The 19,023-nt window shown below is 39.6% G+C and overlaps 1 protein-coding gene across 6 annotated transcripts in view; it reads left to right on the plus strand.

Moving 5' to 3' along the window:
- The window catches only part of PHF20 (PHD finger protein 20), a 70,629-nt gene that overhangs the window by 2,946 nt on the left and 48,660 nt on the right, over nucleotides 1-19,023 (plus strand). For 4 of the 6 annotated variants that reach the window (XM_084296785.1, XM_084296786.1, XM_084296787.1 and 1 more), the window contains exons 3-8: nucleotides 843-890; nucleotides 3,708-3,762; nucleotides 10,277-10,391; nucleotides 16,644-16,815; nucleotides 16,995-17,079; nucleotides 17,595-17,674. In XM_084296785.1, coding sequence (XP_084152911.1) covers nucleotides 10,309-10,391; nucleotides 16,644-16,815; nucleotides 16,995-17,079; nucleotides 17,595-17,674 — 420 coding nt within the window. In that variant the 5' untranslated portion in view covers nucleotides 843-890; nucleotides 3,708-3,762; nucleotides 10,277-10,308. Of the gene's footprint in view, nucleotides 1-842; nucleotides 891-3,707; nucleotides 3,763-4,410; nucleotides 4,472-5,381; nucleotides 5,510-10,276; nucleotides 10,392-16,643; nucleotides 16,816-16,994; nucleotides 17,080-17,594; nucleotides 17,675-19,023 lie in introns of those variants that run through there. The other 2 variants (XM_084296783.1, XM_084296784.1) reach the window with 2 other exon arrangements.

Genomic DNA, 19,023 nt, shown 5'->3' on the forward strand with positions numbered 1-19,023 from the left:
TTATTCTTTTGCTATTTATACTCAGAACTTCTCTACCAGAGAAATGGAGAATATCCTCTAGTTCTGCATAATGTTTTAGTGAAGGCACTACCTTGAATGTCTTGCGTTCCAGCTTTAAAATTGAACGTTTTTAGGACACGAATGGCAGTGCCATTGATAGGGCTTGAGTTAGGGTTTCCTTTAGTTTTAAATCTGAAACCTAAAAAGCTTCAGTAATGTAGCAGAGCTTACAAAAAGTACCAGGCTTGAGTTGCTGCTTGACTCTACTGAAAGTTGCTAATGGCTTCTGCATGACACGATCCCCTGTTTTTATATAGGTCCTCTGCCTAGGTTACAGCTCCTTCTTCTCAGTATTGCTGTTACTGGTATTGCGAAAACATGCACTGACTTTTTTTTTTTCCCTGATGCCCTTTCATCTCTGAGCTGGGGGATGAGTCTACAAGCAGCCTTTAAGAGCACCTCTTTCCTTTCTTCTTGTAATAAAGCTGTGAAGTTGCATCTTCCTTATAGTGTGACGCATACACAGATACGTGTCCATAATGTATTATTGTGAATGAAAATGTAGTTTGCTTCATCAAATCTCAAGCCAGTGTAACTTGCAGTTTCACTTTCATTGGCTGTGATGAATATATCCTGTTCTTTAACAGGGAGGGTAGGTTTGGTCCTGCCCAGTGAAGAAGCAGACTACTTGAAAATAATGAAACCAGGACTGCCATGTCTAAGTATCAGAACACTGAGTACTGGCTTGTTGTAAAAGTGGCCTAAAGGATTTTCAGTGGTTGGTGTTGCAGGTGGTGTAGATTCAGTGGAAAATGTTTCTTTTTTTTATGAATTCTTTTTAGGTTGACTTCTTCAAAGAAGCAGAAGTCCAGGTCCAGTTGCTGCTGCAGGTACTGTTACCAGATCATTTCTGTGTTTTTCTTTTTATTCCATCCACTTCCAGTTGTTGCCTCTTACTCTGATAGCTGCAATACATGTTGATGCTCACTGATAAGAAAAATCTTAGGTTCAACAATAACCTGTAAATATATAGGATATCACTGGAACACCCAGAGTGACCTCAAAGCCAGGGGCTGGACATCAGGTCACAAATAAGGAGTTGGTCAATTTACTACCTTCAGTTGTAAGTACCACCTTAAGTATTTTCTCTCTTAAATGTGGATTCTTCTTGAATACGAAGATGGTGCTTTTAGAAGTGATGTAGATGCTAATACTTCAATGCCACCTTAGCACTTAAAAGTTGGCAACTGTTTCCCTCAGAGTATGAAATAGTATTGGACTCAGTACTGGAGGTCATGTAAGCAAGCAGAAAATGCATAGGCAAATTGAAGTCACGTCCTTTAGCCCTGCTGTTAGTTTTTTTTTAAAGTATATTCTTTTTAAGAAGAAATCTGCTGTCTTTGCACAGTAACGAGTTTGCCACATGAGTTTTTGAGCCCAAGTGTTGTTCCTTTCCTCATCTGCATCTCAAGGAAACTAGGCAAACAGTTGGCACCTTTTCCAGGGATCTGAAGGATGCACAGGGAACTTTGTGTGTTGTGGTTGTTTTTCTATTGCTTTTGAGGGAGTATAGAATGGGAATAAGAAATGGTCTACTTCTTTCATATTCCTTTCTTGATTGACAAAGGCTCTGTAAGCCCATAATTAGCCATTAGGCAGGGCAAAAATATTTTCTTGGAGATGGTTATATACTCAGTGCATTTAGCATCATGAAGTGGTGTTATGCAACCTCGGGTAGATAAACAGGAGAAATTGTGTTGAGGTGTCCAATCTGCAGACTAAATTAGAATGATTCAGGTTGCTGTAGTTTGTTTCTACCGAACTCTTGCTCTTTGGAGAAGCTTTGCAAATATTGACTTGGAGAAGATTTGTAGATGAAGAAAATGTTCTTGGAGAATCTCTTTGTTTACTTTGCACATGACCAAAATGCACATCCCTATGCCATGTGATGGGTGTAATTTATTCAACAGAGGATGTCTGTTAAAGGAAGAGGACTGCATTTGGTCATCTTAGCTTGAGTTTGTTTACTTAGCTATACATGTGTGGCATGCTCATTGCAGCATGGATTGATGTGATGAACTTTGTGATGATTTAGAGAAGTTTTTCATAAGAAATGATTCAGCTTGCTTGAGCAGTCTGCAGGTATTTTAGTTTTTAAACATTTGAACTTGGGAGAGAGTTCTTGCTGTTTGATAGATTAATTTACACCTTAAAATATCCTTCACACTGAACTGAATTTTTCTTAACTAAGATCTAAAATCAGAGAGATTTTAAGAATCTTAAGTTGCTAGATTTATTCAATGACAGAATTGTTTCACATCAGTCTTTTTTTTTTCCCTTGATTTTTTTTAGGCTGCTTTTTTGAAGTAGTAGTCAAAATTTCTTCTAAATAATTGTTTTTGTGTGTGTGTATACACACACATATATATGTGTGTGTATATATATATATATACACACACACACACCTGAAATATTAAGAAAACACAAGTTTTATGCTATATCTGAAAAGCCATGCTTATTATAGTATGTTATTTGAACTAGTTGAAGGCTTTTATTGCGGATAGGATTTTGATTGTTTTTCAAATTACCCGTACTAAAAGATCACTTCTTAAGAAATTCTAAGAAACAAAGTTTTGCAGCAGAAATCCACCAGTATGAGTATAAATTGTATTACATCAGACATAATGACTTTTATGAATCCCAGTTTGCTATAATTATTTGGTAAAAGAATTTTGATGTGCTTCCAAATTAAGAGTGCTCAGGCATGTTGACCCTTTGACTGAGATCTGGCAGTCTTGGCTTTGTTTGTGGGCTGCTTCTCATATTTGGACATCTCGGAATTGAAGCTTTTTTTAAGCTTCCATCCTCAGAGTTAAGGAAAGTTTGGGCAATAAGAATATAATTGGTACAGTGACATTTCTGGGCTTCTCTCAGTAGTAGTTGTCATTGAACTCATGGGAAGAAAAGAGGGGTTTGGGGTAGAGTAGTTGTACTCAAGTCTCTGAATGCTTCAGGTACGCTTGTTTTAAAATCTTACCTGCCAAATAGTGATTAGCTGGAAAAGTGGCACTTAAATTTTTTTGTAAATGAGATAAAAGGAAGAAAACCACCAGTATGAACTTGTTTTGTATTTAGCAGTCTTTTGGAAGAGATGGTGAGCACAGATTGTGATCCTCTCTGCTGGACGTTTAGCCTGGTGTTTTGTCTAGGGCTATACATTCTCAGTGTGCATGATAAAAGTGAAGGTATCCTGCAATTTTCTTTAAGTGCAGTTCTGACTACATGGTAGGTTTAAATTGTTAATAATTTATTCAAACATATGCAGCTTAAATGTTAAGTTAGTTGCACATACAAAGTTTTATATACTGTCTACTCGCTTACTGTATGGAGTTATTCTGAAATACCTGGTGCAGAAAGAAGCAATAACAGTGAAGTTACTGGTGGCTTCTAGTTCGTGAAGGATAAATGATGGAGAAATTTGATCAGGATACTTGGGGGGAGAGGGGAGTAGAATGTCTTTAAGGACCTTATAGTTCATCTGTAATTTGGATCACAGCAGCCTGGTGACCCTCTGTATTGTAGTATTTTTAGATTAAATTGATATTCCAGAGGTAATACTGTATGATTCTCTGTAGAGGAAGTATTTTTTTGAACTCTGAAGTACTGTTTGTCTCAGAATTCATGAGTATTTTTTTCATTTTCTATAGTTGTACAGCAGTGTTTGGAATGTTCGTGGCCAAATAAGCAACGTGTTTCTTCTTGGTGAGTATAATAATGGATTTCCAATTTTCTTAAATGTAGCTTCTCTTTCTTTAATCTTTTACAGTTTTGTTTTAAATTCATGTTTTTCTTAATTCTTGCAAAGGCACTGTTGATCGTATTCCTATAAATCTAACTCTGGTACTCTTAAAACAGGCATTGCAGGCTTTCAGATGAAGGAAAAAACAGCAGTTTGGTTAAAGTAGTTCTTAAATGTAGTTTGTTTTATTTAGGAAAAATTTGCTCTATTTCATGTGGCTTAAACCCTTTTCCAAAATCTTTTTGCTTGTTCAGTGTGCGTGTGTTTCTTTTATCATTAGTGTGTTACAAGGAGAAAAAAAATAAAATAATAAGAAATAGTTAAGTGGGAGATAAAAATGACTGAAAAACACTCTTTTCAGTATTGAGTACTTATTTCTTTAATTGCACTTGGTAATCTAAATAGGCTTCATTACAGAATAAAATGTTTTCCTCTTTTTTTTTTTTTGAGGTGCCTGTGTTCATAATATCTGGTTCCACGTTGGTCTCATCACCAATTTGAATCAGCAGCATAGTTGTATGTGATACTGTTGGTAGGATGAAAATGGCATTCTCGCTGTCTTAGGGAGAACATGAGGATCTTGACCCAGGAAGGGTAGTTTGTTTGCTAACACCCCTTCACTTTTGTCACTGAGTACTTCAAGTAAATCTTGGCTTCTCTGTGTAGAAGAGGGTAAACATAGGTTTTCTACTGGTGTCAGTTTGTTAGTCTACATTTGTAAACTAGAAGTATGTCTGAAATAAAATACTAAGTTTTATGATTTGAGTGAATGTTTGCAGTGTTAAGGAGTTCGCTATACAGTATTACTCTTACAGAAGTAGCATGTGTCAGTTCAGGATCCAGTTTAGGTGTTGTGTTGCAGTTTATTTCCTGTGTTGTTGATTGTCTGGCAAACTTCTAAAGCAAGAAGTAAGTATTTGTTAAGACCTAGCTGAAAATACTGCAAGGTGTACCTCGGTACAACTACTTGTAGTTCGGTGTCTTGTTTGGAGTGTCTTTGGGGTAGAAAAATTGAGATGTTAGTGTTCTTGGGAATTTGTTGCAGTGTCTAATAGTCTTCACGTTTAGTTCAGATTTTTTCCTGTTTTTGCTCCTATTGCATTAAAAGAACAGAAGAAACTAAAAAAGAACTTGATTGAATATCTGCAGCACTGTTTGAAAAAAACAGTGGTAAGCATCTCTCCTGTAACTTATGGTTTTGTCCTGAAACTTTCTCATCTTGCTGTGAAATGGTGTGTACAAACAAAATATGAAGCAGGACCAGAGGATTCCTTAGATTAATACCTGGTACAGGAACTGTTTTTTAAGTGTAGGATAAAATACAGTGAGGCACACTTTACAGTAGCACTGGAGCTGTAGGCAAAACTTGTTAGACATGGCACAGGCAAAAAAAAAAAAAAAAAGTCTGTTGTAATCAGCCTCCCCAGTCAGTGCCAAAATAGTTCTCAAAAGTGGTGGTTAAATGTTAGTGAGATTCTTACACTCAGTCTCCATAAGATGCCATTGGTATTGTATAGTGTAAATGGTGTCTGTAAGTACTGTCTTGCAGTCTGATACGGCCATTACCTTTTCTCATCTGCAGGTTTGTGGTTTCAGCACAGCATGGCTGTGGTCATCCACTTGCAAGGTCTTCGATTGTGGTGGGGACCATGGACTTCTCTGGATTGACCATCCCTGATGGGGGCATGCATATTGTAGGGGGTGAACTGGGTGAGGCTTTCATTGTTTTACCACTGATGCAAGATGCAAGGGCTGGTGTGATGTATGCAGATGGTATAAATAAGAGGTCAAAAGTAATTATTGCTGAGCAGTAAAAACCTTATATGCAAAATGTGGTTGGACTTGGTCCTTGGCAGTTTCAGAATGTGCATTTAGATGTGCTAGCAGTGTTGTTATGCTGTCTAGCGCTGGAGTGAATGGCAGAGTCAGCTTATGCTTTGTGGAATCCACTCTTATCCTGTCTTAGCATAGAAACTGCTTATACTGCTATATGTAAAGGAAGCAAAATACATTTGGGTTTTCTGTTGCTTGTATAGGACCTATATTTCAAATCTTGGGGCTAGGTTTAGAAGTCCGGCTTTGAGTTATGCTTGTAGTGCATCTCCAGAGAACACAGGACAACCTCTTGCTGGTTCCTTTCACTCCCCAGTTTCTCAAGTGCTTTTTGATACCTTTTGATACCTTTTCTACCTACCCTGCCTCCTCTTTTCTGTAGTCCTATGGAACCACCAGTAATGTAGAATGCCTATTGGAACTGGACAGCAAGCTTAACACTCCAAATAAAACTTAATACTGTTTTGTATTAAGTGTTTAAGTATTATTTTTTTAATGCAATCTGCCAAAGCTAACCACGTTCTTTTTATGAAGGCAGAGAACTATGATTATTCATCAAGTTCCTTGTTTTTTATGAATTGGGCTCTGCTAGGAGGGTAGAGGGAGATCCCTGGTTTGGCACAGTTAAAGTACAAAGACAATAAGGCTGAATTGTGGGAGCAAACTTGCCTTCTAAGCTGCTGATGAAATGCTGAAGTAATACTCAGTTTAGAAGTGGAAGTGGTTTAAAGGCAGGGTTTTGTTTTGGTGTGATTGTAGGGAATGTTTCGGTCATAGTCACGAGTGATTTGGAAGACGTTGTTTGCAAAGGTAGCTAAGGTTTTGGAAAAGACTGCAGTGATTCTGCAGTTTTCAGAGAGAGAATAAGAGGCTGGTATTAGTGACTCTGCCATAACTGCTCAGTTACGTTTTACATGACAATATGAAACAATTGTTCAATTTCTAGAGGAACCTTCTTCTCTCAAAACTTGCTGATGGTCCAGATTTGGGGCTAAGCACTCATGAGAGCTTAAAACTGAAGAGAGTAGGAAATGCTACAGCTGAGAGTATGCAGGACCTGTTTAGTGGAGCAGAAGACTTGTTCTGAAAGACAAAAAAAAATCATGATTCCCAAAGGGATCTATTAATTTAAGTGTATTCTTCTCTGCATTGTCCTTACATATAAATGTACTTTCCTAATTGGTACCTGTAAGTATTTGAATAGTCTTTTAAATCTAAATTGCTTCACCCTGACTTGTACGGGGAAGGTAAGGATCTCTCTTCTAAACACCAGAAATGTGTGCTTCTACTCACACAGATTTGGAAATGCGTTCTGTTGAAACTAGCAACTTGTCTAAGTTCTAGAGTAATGGTTTATGAAATGCTCCTGATTTTCATAGTGGAATAAGAAATTTTAGAGAAAAGCCTTTCAGCTTTGGGGGTAGATGTAGTAACCACCGCTTGCTTTTCTTGTGGTCTCGAACACTTGAGGAAGATGGATTCCTGGAGTTACCAAAGTGAAAGGCCTGCCCATGTCTTGTTTTAGTTGCCAAGTCAGTATAAATCAATTTTCTGCTAGAGACTGTCTGGAGTTGTTTTTAATAATCTGTTCTGGTATAGTTTAAAGTTTTTTAGGTAGTTATTGCAGGATTGGACAGAGAACCTAAGATATGAAGCAGAGGAAAAACACTGTGCTCAGTGTTGTCTCTCTGAGCGAGGTACTCCAGGAGGTCAAGGTCATGCTGTGCAACGTGGAGGGCTTTGGGTTTGCCTGATGGCCGTGTTCACAAAGAGCTATGTGATGGCTCCCAGTAAAAGTTTTATCATCTGCTTTCAGTCTTTAGGGCTGTACATTTAAGCATAGGACTGTTGAGCTCCTCTACTAACTTACCTGTGTTGTGTAATGTTCTGCCAAGTGTGTATCTGCTGGAGGAAGCCGTTCCTGAAACGAGCTGCAAGTGAAGAAGACAGCCTGGTTTGCAGGGCATGTGAGCATTGGGACTGCTGGATTGAGATAACAGGATCAGAGGGATGCGAGAACCCGAAGGAGCCCAAATTTCACGATGCGGAAGGGGAGAAGAAGGAAGAACGTGGGGAAGGGGTGGTGATGTGGGTGGTTTTTTCCCTAAATTTTCTGCTCTTGTTCAACTTCCTGATCGGTTGCCTTGTAACAGGCTTGGCTGAGGCGGTGAGGGGCAGTAAGTGTGTGCTCTAACAAATGGTGGTGTTCAGCTGACCAGCTGTGAGGAGGAAAGTTCAGTTTTAGAGGACCTGCAGCCCCTCTAAGTAAAATTAAATGACTTTTGCTGGTTTTTCAGATTTCCCTCTTGTTGTGACGCTCTTTAATTCTTTTTATTTTGATATTTAACTGAAACCTGAAGACCTTCCTTGACAAAGTTGCTGGCATTTATGTGTAGAAGCCCTATTGTACAAGATACTGCTACTGAAGTAGCGAGGCTGGTATGCTCCTCTTGCAGGCGAGCTGGAATGCCTTGCAGCTTTTCCTGAAGGGGGGTCTCCTGTAGAGCTTCATTAGTGTACTTGTGGCATTTAGGAGTACTTGGTCTTTGCGTGTCCCTATCAGTGAGATGGAAAGCAAGTTTACTTGGACAAGAGTCAACTTGCAGCCCCAAGTTCTCCTGTGTTACAAGCATTAAGCAACACGTGTGTCTACTTTGTGTTGGGAGGCATCGAATTCTGTTGCTAATGCCAGAAAGTGATATTTCATTGATGTAGATCTGTGGAGGAAGTAGAGGATGTTCTGTTTGAGGTGTAGGTGGATAAGCTGTTTAAAAAAGAAAAAATAAATTTTCAGTTACTTCTTAGATTTTCAGAATAGCATTAGTTGTTGGTGGGATTTTTTTTTTTTTATTCTTAGTGTTTTTTCTTCAGAATGTAACCCCCCAGTTTTCTTTGATTTCCTTTCCCCTCCCCTTTTCTAATTAAAAGCTATGGAGCTGGAAGGTAACACCCACACCCCCAAATGTCTAGCCATGTAAGCCAACACTGGTTCTGGTTCCTGGACTGATTCAGAGCCATGCTGAGCTAGTCAGCTGTTTATCAGATACTCAAGAAAAGTAACTTGCAGTGATTCTCAGTTCCTAGGTGGCTGAAATACCTTGCAGGTAGTGTCAATGAATCACTGTGTAGTGAATTGAGTGTGCTGCCAATAGCAGGTTTTTTTTTTCCCCCACACCTTTGCATGCTGTTTTATTAGTAGACAACGTGCTGAAGCTGTGCTTCAGAGGAAGAGAACAGGTAATCTTTTGGTAGAGCCGTTTCTTTGTAATGTGCTCGTGTTGCTTGAGGTTGTGGGGGTGCCTATATGGCCCTCCCATGGCAAATGGCCTGGTATAGAAAGTATGTCAGTGGAATAGCTTTTCTCTGCAATAGAAGCTTTATGACTTTCTTAAAGATTTTTGGTTTCCAAACCACGTTTGAACTTTGAGTAGTTTTTCATAAAATAATGTTAATCTTCTTAGAGGTGCAGCTCAGCAGATGCCATTGCTGTTAATCTATTCTGTGAAAGAAAGTGCTACTGCTTACTTCAGTTGCCTGTGCATGTCTACTCATTCTTGTAGCATGACAGTTGTTTTGTTTTTTTTTGTTTGTTTTTTTTTTTTTTTTTTTTAGATTTAGTTTGCATCCATTTTATGCACCTTTATTTGAATCCTCAAGATACAGGAGGAGATTCTTTCCTCTGAGGGTGGTGAGACCCTGGTCCAGGTTGCCCAGAGGAGCTGTGGCTGCCCCATCCCTGGCAGTGCCCAAGGCAGGGCTGGATGGGGCCAGGGGTGGTCTGGACTGGGGGTAGGGGCCCCTGCCCATGGCAAGGGTTGGGGCTGGGTGGGCTTTAAGGCTCCTTCCAACCCAAGCCATTCTGTGATATTCTGTAATTGCTTCTTACTGTAGGCTATAAAGCATACTCCAATTTTTGGGTCTTGTGAGCTTAAAGACTACAGGAATGGATCATAATTTGGATCTTAAAATTGTGGAAAGTGACTGACTGACAAAAATTTGGGAGAAGTAGCTTCTGATCAGGCTTCATACAAAATGTACCTTTGGCAAGATTTCTTAAAATGTTTATCTGTTGGATGTGTTAAAAGACTTTTTATTTTCTGGTTAAAATGGTGGAGAAGAGGGAAGAAAACATAAATACGGTAACAGTTTAGGCAGTTTATAAAGTTGGTTAAAATATCTGCGTGATTCTTTAAACTCCTGCATTTGTAGTGATGAGGTAACATAGCATTTGAGAGTGTTTTACTAACATAGATTTTGAAAGATTGTTACTACGTATGTTTTTGCCCACTTCCTATTTACTGGATTCCTTGTTTTCCTTAAAACCAGGAAGGGGAGGGGGGAAATAATATGAAACTTCTCTCTCAGTCTTGAATAAACATTGGGTTGCAGAGTTCTTAATTGACTGACAGGCAAAGGTTGAGCTTCAATCTTTCCTTGTCTGGTAGCTATCCTTTTGAACACATTTCTTGAATGATTCTGCACACTATCGCTTGGGAACTCCTGTTTAAGAGGTAATGGTCCCCACTAGTTCCTGTGAACAAGAAATACCAGGGTCCCTTAACATCTAGCTTTTGGGGGTTATGGTGCATAAGTTTATTTTGTATGTGTCTTGATTAGTGATTGATATTTAATTGCATTTTTCAGGGGAATAAAATCAGCAGTGTTGATTTTACAAAATGACAAAACATCCTCCGAATAGAAGAGGGATCAACTTTGAGGTGGGAGCCCAGTTGGAAGCCCGTGACAGATTAAAAAACTGGTATATTTTTAAAAACATTCATATTATATTAACTCTAAGTCTTTAATATATTAAACATTTTATATTGATACCGTATTTAGAGTCCTGGTCGTTTGTTTTTAGGAAAGTAATTAATTTCTAGCAGTTTATATACCAGTGCTTAAAATGGGCAATACGTGCTGATCTGTTGTGCTGGCCTTTTAAAACGTGTACTAGTGCTGTATGTCTGGGAAATAGGACTACACAGACCTAGCAGGGCTTCAGACTGGTACTCTGCAATTCACGTTTGTTCTCTGTGCTATACACAGAGTAGTCATTGTGAAGAGATAAATCCTTTGAAGTATAGACTACCCGAGGTAGTTTCTCAGTGCTTTCTTTCCCATTGCTGTTAAGAAGTTGTAGGATTTAAAGTCTGAAATTGTTATAGCCTGAGGGTGGTCAGCCACCAAATTAATGAACTGGATGGGGAAATGCTATTAAGTTTGGAATGCTATAGAGCTTGTCTTGCAGACTGGAGTTGTGAGGAAGAAGACTTAGCAACTGCAGCAGGAGGGGAAAAAGCCCTAAAAGTTAACATGGGGTAACTGAGCCAATTTAGGTTAAATTTGAGCCAACTTCAAACCTTCTGTTTAGGTAATGTTAAATGTAGCTCTTTATGGAAAGAACATGAAGCGCAAATATTAAGTTATATTTTGTTGCCTTTCCTGTGTGACTGAGAGTTGCATAGGTAAGGCTTCAGCCTGAATCTGCATGTATCTTTTGTATTCTTGAGCTTTGTTTATGCGAGAAGTAATTGTCAAGCCTACAAAAAAGGTTTCTTAGCCTGTAGTGTAGGCTTACTAGAGGTACAGTTTAGTATAGATCACATTTGAGTAAGACTAAAAATTCTGATTAGTAACTACCTATCTGATGTGTTTGGAGAACAGCAGTGGCTCAGAGTGTGAGTATGTAGCGCTTACATGGGAAAACCTGGCAGGCTGGGATGGAATTCAACACCCACTACTTTCCACGTATCCCTTGACTTAAATTGGAATTTTGTATATACTAAGTGTCCAAAACCAAACACTTACTTTTTAAAAGCTCTTAATTTTAATTGACCTGCATGTTCTGCATGTTCTGCAACTTAGTTTTGATTTTTTTTCTTTGCTTGCTGAGTTTTGGAAACCTGGGTCAGGACGTCCACGTTTCCTTGACTGGTAATCTCCATATATTTCTGTATTAAGGGGTTATGAACCAAAACCTTTAAAAACTGAGGGCTTATTTTCTCTTAGCAGCATTAGCAGCGACAGACTGGGGATACCTGTCCAATCTCTTTCATAGAAGGTATGGAATGTAGAGGACAGCAGACTATTTTCATGTTGTACTTTCACCTGCTCCTGCATGAACAGGACCACTCTCTGATATGGCTACAATGCACTCCTTTTATGTGGATATAAAACTTTCTGTTTCCAGATGCTATCTCTTCTAGATCTTCAGAGGTCCAAGCTTTTTGTTTTGTTGCTATCTTGGTACTTAAACATAGGCAGAGGTCTCCTCTTTGAACAGAGGGCTGCCTTTGATTTCTGTGCTCAATACCAAACGCACTAGTCAATTAGTGGGCTGGTATCGCTTCTCAAATTGCAGTAGTGTTTTGGGAAGTGTTTCATATCAGAGCCTCATTTACCTGCCTTTCATGGCAGCAACTCTTGCCCTGGAATGCTAGTTCAGGACTTCCACGGTGTTTGGATATGATGCCAGCCTCCCAGCCCTATCGAATAGAAAAAGTTTGCACATGCCAGCAGAGGAGTCAGTGTAACAGCTGCTCCTTGCCAGGCTGCGAAGTGAATGTTTGTGTCACTTAGATCGCATCTCAAAGGTTGCTTTGGTGTATCTTAATGATCATAGTGTATTGAATGTGTGCTGAAATTCCTGATGTTGGTTGTCTGGGTAACCTTCTAGGCTTGAACTCCAGAGAGTAGAGTGAGTACTTTGGTGCTTGCCTTATTTTAAAGGCTCGGCTGAGCTGTTATAATGGTTATAATGAAACTTTTGATTCTAGTTGAGGTTCTTGAGTATTGAGATCAAGATTACTCTTCCTAGGATAATTTTACTGCCCTGTTATGGTAAAGATTGTTTAATTGTACATGCTGTCAGAATTTTGTTCCACTACTGAAAGGATGGAAGCTCATAGCTGTTGTCCTCATAGACATTTCTGTTCTTCTTAGCGTTGTCTTGACTACAGTAAGCTCCTCTTTTCCTAGCTCCAAGAAAAAAGGGGTGTTACAGCACTTGCAACTAAGTATATAGGAAAGGAAAGGGATACAAATTATTCCAAGGAAAGGGATACAAATTATTCCAGTGCTGAGAGAGGGGAAGTACTTCTAGTCAGCACTGTGATTTTAAATTTCCAAATACTCCTACAAAGAAAAGGGGAGGGCTTTACACTTGTCTGTACAAGAAACTTATTTTCATATTGTTTGCTGTGCTCTGACAGCTGTAGTCTGAAGTTGCCAGTCACTGCTAATCCCTGTCTGATAAAGAGTTACGCTGTTTTGAGATTTTGAGTGTTGCTTGGGTGTTCTTATCAAAACTTATTCCCATAGTTTGTGATTCTTGGTGGTTTTCCCTTGCTTTCTGTTTAGCTAGCTCATTAGGCATAAGACCTTGAAAGATACAAGCTCACGGTTCCTTTTGAATTGATCTGGAAGGCCATCTGTTTTAGTCTCCTGATAAATTGTAGGAAGTTGTCTGATTGCAGCTTGTTTTTCACAGGTTGTTGGGTAAATACTCAAATCAGTCTCTAACTGATTTCTTGCCCCAAATCAGTTAGTTGCTCTGAAAGCCCAGGGAGCCATGCTTCCTTTGTGGTTTGGGAGAGGACGGCCCATACCTGGACGCCTGGCAGTCTGATCTTTTCATGCCTTGTAATCCAGACTTCAGCTGTTGGCTTTTCACTTTGCGTATCTTTCCATAGTGTGTTTTCCTGATTAAACAAGTTTCTTAAGTTACGTCTGTCCCATGGTAAGTTCACAGGCTTTTTGGATATCCCTACAACGTTCATAAAAAGCATGTGCTGTATTGCTTCTACCACTTCTGTGTATATCTGTGTGGACTTCAGGAGGCACAACACTTTGAAGGCTAGGGGATAAATGCTGGAGGAAGGAAGCTTGCAGTGTCCATGTGTAGTGCTCAGAGCTGTTGAGAACCTCTGAACTTCTTTCTTCACTTTAAAGTTTCCAGGCACAAGGCAGTGCCATGGTGCTTCGTAGCTAAAAAGGTCGTGTTGGGGAGGGCCGTTGAAGTTTCTAGCTAGATGTAGCAGAGCTTCTAATAGATCCCATGTTCCAGTTGAGCACTGAACGTTGTTCACTGATGGTGGTTGCCTCAAAAAGGGAAGATGTTCAGCCTTCCCTGTGTGTTACCCAGGAACTGCAGTTCACCCACACTGGCTCTCAGCCAGGCTAAAAATTGAGGCTTACTGTCAAGTATGTTTTTGCTGCTATTGTTGATAGATCAGGGTCTCCCCCACTATCAGGGGATCTTTAGAAGGCGAGATGGAATAGGTGCGTATGGTACTGGTGCACAGTTCCCAGGTGGTGGTTCTTGTGGTGAAGGATCCTGTTCTTCCTTTCCCTGTATGAAGAAGGGAATAGTCTTGGACTGTATAGTTCATTGAGTCCTGTCACGTGGGCATGTCTCTCCCCTGCAGGAGAAAATTAGTGGCTGCGTGGGTTTATCAGAGATGGATGTCTTTGTAGAACAGATCATTAGTTTAAGTCTGTTCTTGATCATTCTTTATCAGTATCTCTCTTTATCTTTGAGGATCTGGATGAGCTTCAGGCAAGAACTTCCTTTTGCTGGTCTCTCATTGGGAGGACCTGGAAATTCCTGTCTTCATTTTTGCTGTACTATGCAGGGAACTGGGTAATGCTTTTTATAGTTACCTCTACTGAGTGTTTTGTAGTTGCTGAGATATACAAGAGAAAGCTACCTTTAATAGAACTTTCTTGTATGTGGAAGGACTTTGAATCTTCCTTCCTTATCAACCTGAGCAGTTATGGGTTTATCTGGACCGATGGGCTGAGGCCAACTGTATCAAGTTGAACAAGGCCAAGTGCCGGGTCCTGCGCCTGGGGCGCAATAACCCCAAGCAGAGCTACAGGCTGGGAGAGGAATGGTTGGAGAGCTGCCTGGCAGAGAAGGACCAGGGAGCATTGGTGGATAGTCAGCTGAATATGAGCCAGCAGTGTGCTCAGGTGGCCAAGAAGGCCAACGGCATCCTGGCTTGTATCAGGAACAGTGTGACCAGCAGGGCTAGGGAGGTGATCGTCCCCCTGTACTCAGCTCTGGTGAGGCCGCACCTCGAGTACTGTGTTCAGTTTTGGGCCCCTCGCTACAAGAAGGACATGGAGGTGCTCGAGTGAGTCCAGAGAAGGGCGACGAAGCTGGTGAGGGGTCTGGAGAACAAGTGCTACGAGGAGCGGCTGAGGGAGCTGGGCTTGTTCAGCCTGGAGAAGAGGAGGCTCAGGGGTGACCTTATTGCTCTCTACAGGTACCTTAAAGGAGGCTGTAGCAAGGTGGGGGTTGGTCTGTTCTCCCACGTGCCTGGTGACAGGATGAGGGGGAATGTGCTAAAGTTGCACCAGGGGAGTTTTAGGTTAGATGTTAGGAAGAACTTCTTTACCGAAAGGGTTGTGAGGCATTGGAACGGGCTGCCCAGGGAAGTGGTGGAGTCACCATCCCTGGAGGTCTTTAGAAGACGTTTAGATGTAGAGCTCAGTGATATGGTTTAGTGGAGGACTGGTTAGTGTTAGGTCAGAGGTTGGACCAGGTGATCTTGGAGGTCTCTTCCAACCTAGATGATTCTGTGATTCTGTAAATGTGATATCTCTTAGCCATCACCAGAAAAGGGAAGTTACTTCCTAGGAAGGAAGGGGTAAAGGTATCCCTACCCTAAGTATCTCCTATCCTATTTTCTTTCTCCTCCATAGCCTTTGCTGCATGTGTTCTGATAATATACAAGAACAGAGTAGTGGCAAAGCTTGAGGTGAGGTATGTGGTTTTAGGCAGGGCCTTAGGTTGTGGCTGCAGTGCAAGTCTCTGGTGTGGAGTATTTGTAGCTCTCTTTGAAGAAGTTACGAACATCTCATATCTGCTGAAGTAGTTAAGTTGTAGGTAACCCTTCTTTTGGTCTGTATGGGATTGTAAAATAATACTCTGTATTGTATTTTACGTCTCAATTCATTCTTTTTTAGTTTTATTCTTAGTGTTAAGCTTAATCCTTTCGAAATGCCACTTCTTTATGCTCCTACCCCTTGTTCTGTCTTCTTAAGTGTGATCTATAATTGTGATTTATTAGGTAAAGAGTACTTCTGGGTTTGAGGTTTTTTTGTTTTTGTTTTCCTTTAGGCCTTTGTTCCAGAATTTAGTGGGGTCTTGTTTTCAGTTATCTGAAATAAAAACATTGACGAGTAAAGGTTTTCTCCTGGTGCTATTACTGCAGAGGGAAAATTTCAATATTTGGGATGTTATCTTCAGTTGGGATAGTGAAATGTGCTGTGATTCTGAAATGCGTATTTAAGTTGCAAATTACCAATGCAATTAAAGAAATGCATAGTTTGAGGTCTTCCTGATTAGAAATCACTGTGCGCCCTCTCGCTGGTTCCTGTGCTTTCAGTATACCAAGAGCCTTGTTTGAAATTCCTAGGACTTTGAAAATGGCATTTAACTTTAAGAACCCAGAACTTAAATTGGGTGTAGTGTCTACATTAGACTTATGCAGTTAAACTGAAGAGGCAATTTATGACACGTGTTGATGGGTATCTCTGGAAGAAGTTACTGTATTGACCTTCAGATGTTGTTAAGAGGGAGCTGAATCTATCAATTTTGTGTACATGTAAAATTTCTAGGTATGGGGAAGGCTTTCTTGACTTACTGATTTCTAGCTATGTTTTCCACCCCAGACTAGAAACTCCTCAGTTGTCTTTTTCTGTAACCAGTGTTTGCTTTTATGTTGTTCAGTTGTGGGATTCATTCTGTACTGAGCTCCAAGTCATCTGTAGCATTTTTACTGCTTATACAAGAAATAAGTGAAATAATACTGAGAACTTAGAAACTAAAGGTTGTTAGGTACAGTAACATGGATCCCCACCACACCTGGTCAAGCAGTCTTCATTTATTTTGCTTTTGATCATGCAGAAAGCAATCTGCATGTGATGTTTACGCTGTAGTTAGAGTAAGCATATGGGACGTGTTCATTCTTAACTGAAATATTTTAATCTCTGTTCTGTCCAGGTATCCAGCTCATATTGAAGAAATTGATTATGAAGAAGGAAAAGTGCTTATCCATTTCAAACGCTGGAACCATAGATATGATGAATGGTTTTGTTGGGACAGTCCTTATTTGCGTCCCTTAGAGAAAATACAGTTAAGAAAAGAAGGATTACATGAGGAAGAAGGGTGTGCAGTAAGTAGAAAATAAAGGATATTTGAGAATGTTAAACCAATGCGCTGTTGTTTCATTGCCTGCTGTATAAGCTTTAGGGCTTATTTTAAATACTGGAAAGCTAATTGTTCTGATGTTTTAATAAAGGTGTATATTTCTGTATTTCTAAGATGAAAACACTTTTAAATACTGTCTTGTAGGGTTTTCATATAAATGATCAGGTGTTGGCATGCTGGTCTGACTGTCGCTTCTATCCAGCCAAAGTTACTTCAGTTAACAAAGATGGTAAGGACTTGCTTATGTTTTTGTCATGCTTTTTAGTAGTACATTTATAGTTATGTGCCTTTTTGGTTAAGAGGAGAGAGTACAGAAACAGAAAGCAACTGGGATTTTTTTTTTAATTACATATCTTAATCTATCATCAACTCTTACTGTAGCCTTTTGTCCTTCTTATGAACAAAGAACCTTCTGGGTTATCTAGTCAGTAATTGCTTTAAGTGTATATTTGGAGAAAGTTGTTTCTTCCTAAATGTATAATCTAAGGGGTGTGTGTAATTACAGTAAAACTGATGTCATAGCTGCAGAAACTCTTTACAAAGAGACTTACAAGCACAGTCATGCTTCTTTTTGAGTATCAATTAGTATAGACTTGTTTTTGTGCTGTGCTTTCTTTCCATTGACTGTACCTTGTAAGATCAAGGAGAAAAAATGTATCCAGCTTCATTATTGGAGCTGTTAGTAGATATTCTGTTAAAAAACTTCTGATCTTTAATACTGTCTGCTCTGTTTTCAAATTTTAGGTACATACACAGTGAAATTTTATGATGGTGTAGTTCAGACTGTCAAAAACATTCATGTCAAAGCTTTTTCCAAAGATCAGGTAAGTTGTGTGTTCATTCTAATATTCTAAAACAGTTGGTGCAAGTAACTAGGTTTGAACTATAAAGTATGAAATGAATGAAACTTCTCTATTGCTAAAATACAGCGCATTTGAAATGAAATCCATTAAACTGGAAAGGGTATGCAGATCTTCATGGCATGTTCTACAAACTCTCGGGCTCGTGTTCTCATGAATATGCTTCTTGAACTAAAGAAGTCGGTCTCTAGACAAAAATTTGTCTAAAAATCCTTGGGAGATTAAGAATTTACATATTAAAACTAGTGGCGGGATACTGGAACACAGTTTGAGATGACTTTTGTGATTATATATACTTTCCCAAGGGATGGGAACTTTGAAGTGAAGGGAGATTATTTATTCCCAGAGTAACTACTAGATTATCTTGGGACCTTTAAGGAAGTTGTTAAGTAGTCTTTCATTCACAGCTTTCAAAAGATGTTTTTCCTAACCACATTCTTCTTCTGAGGCTTGGCTGTTCTACTATCCCTTCACCTGCTCTGTTCTGTGGGTTCAACCTTCAGCTAGCAATGGAAAGTATTAGTGGGCTATTTTAAAGATCTTGTCCTGCTCATGGTGAGAAGAAAAGTTGTTTCTGTTCAGTTTTCATGTGGATACTTTGTAGGAAAGGGTGACAAATTCTGATCCTGTTTAACTAAGTTAAAACTTCTAAGTGCATACCTCAGAATAACCTGTATCAAAAAAATGGTTTTGTGATCCTGCCACACGTTTCTGTGGTGTAGTTGTAGCCTGTGTTTTTAGTCATGCCCTTTCCTTTTGTTTTTTTTGGGGCTCTCAAGTTTGAACAAAGAAATTGCATCTCTCCCTCAACACAAACCCTAAGTGCAGATTCCAATAGTGAACTATTAATAAGCAGAATTTAAATCTATCACTGCTCTAAAGAGAGATGCTGCTGCTTTGGCGACATGAGGGTCTGTCTGTTCTCCCAGGCAACAAGCAATAGGATGAAAGAAAATGGCCTTAAGGTGCACCGGGGGAGGTTTAGGTGTTGGATATTAGGAAAAACATCTTCACTGAAAGGGTTGTGAAGCATTGGAACAGGCTGCCCAGGGATGTCATTGAGTCACCATCCCTGATGGTATTTAAAAGATGTGTAGATGTGGTGCCTAGGGACGTGGTTTAGTGGTAGACTTGGCGATGCTAGATAAATGATTTTAGAGGTGTTTTCCAACCTACATAATTCTGTGATTCTGTTCCTTGGTCTGTTGATTTGTATATCTGCCAGACTGGGAAACAATATTTCAGACTTGCTACAAAGTGCTCTTTAGGCTTTCAAATGCTAATAATTACGCCTGATTCAGGGTTGACTCATA

The sequence above is a fragment of the Netta rufina genome, assembly GCF_964035555.1.
Source record: "Netta rufina genome assembly, chromosome: 16".
In the NCBI taxonomy this organism is placed as follows: Eukaryota; Metazoa; Chordata; class Aves; order Anseriformes; family Anatidae; genus Netta; species Netta rufina.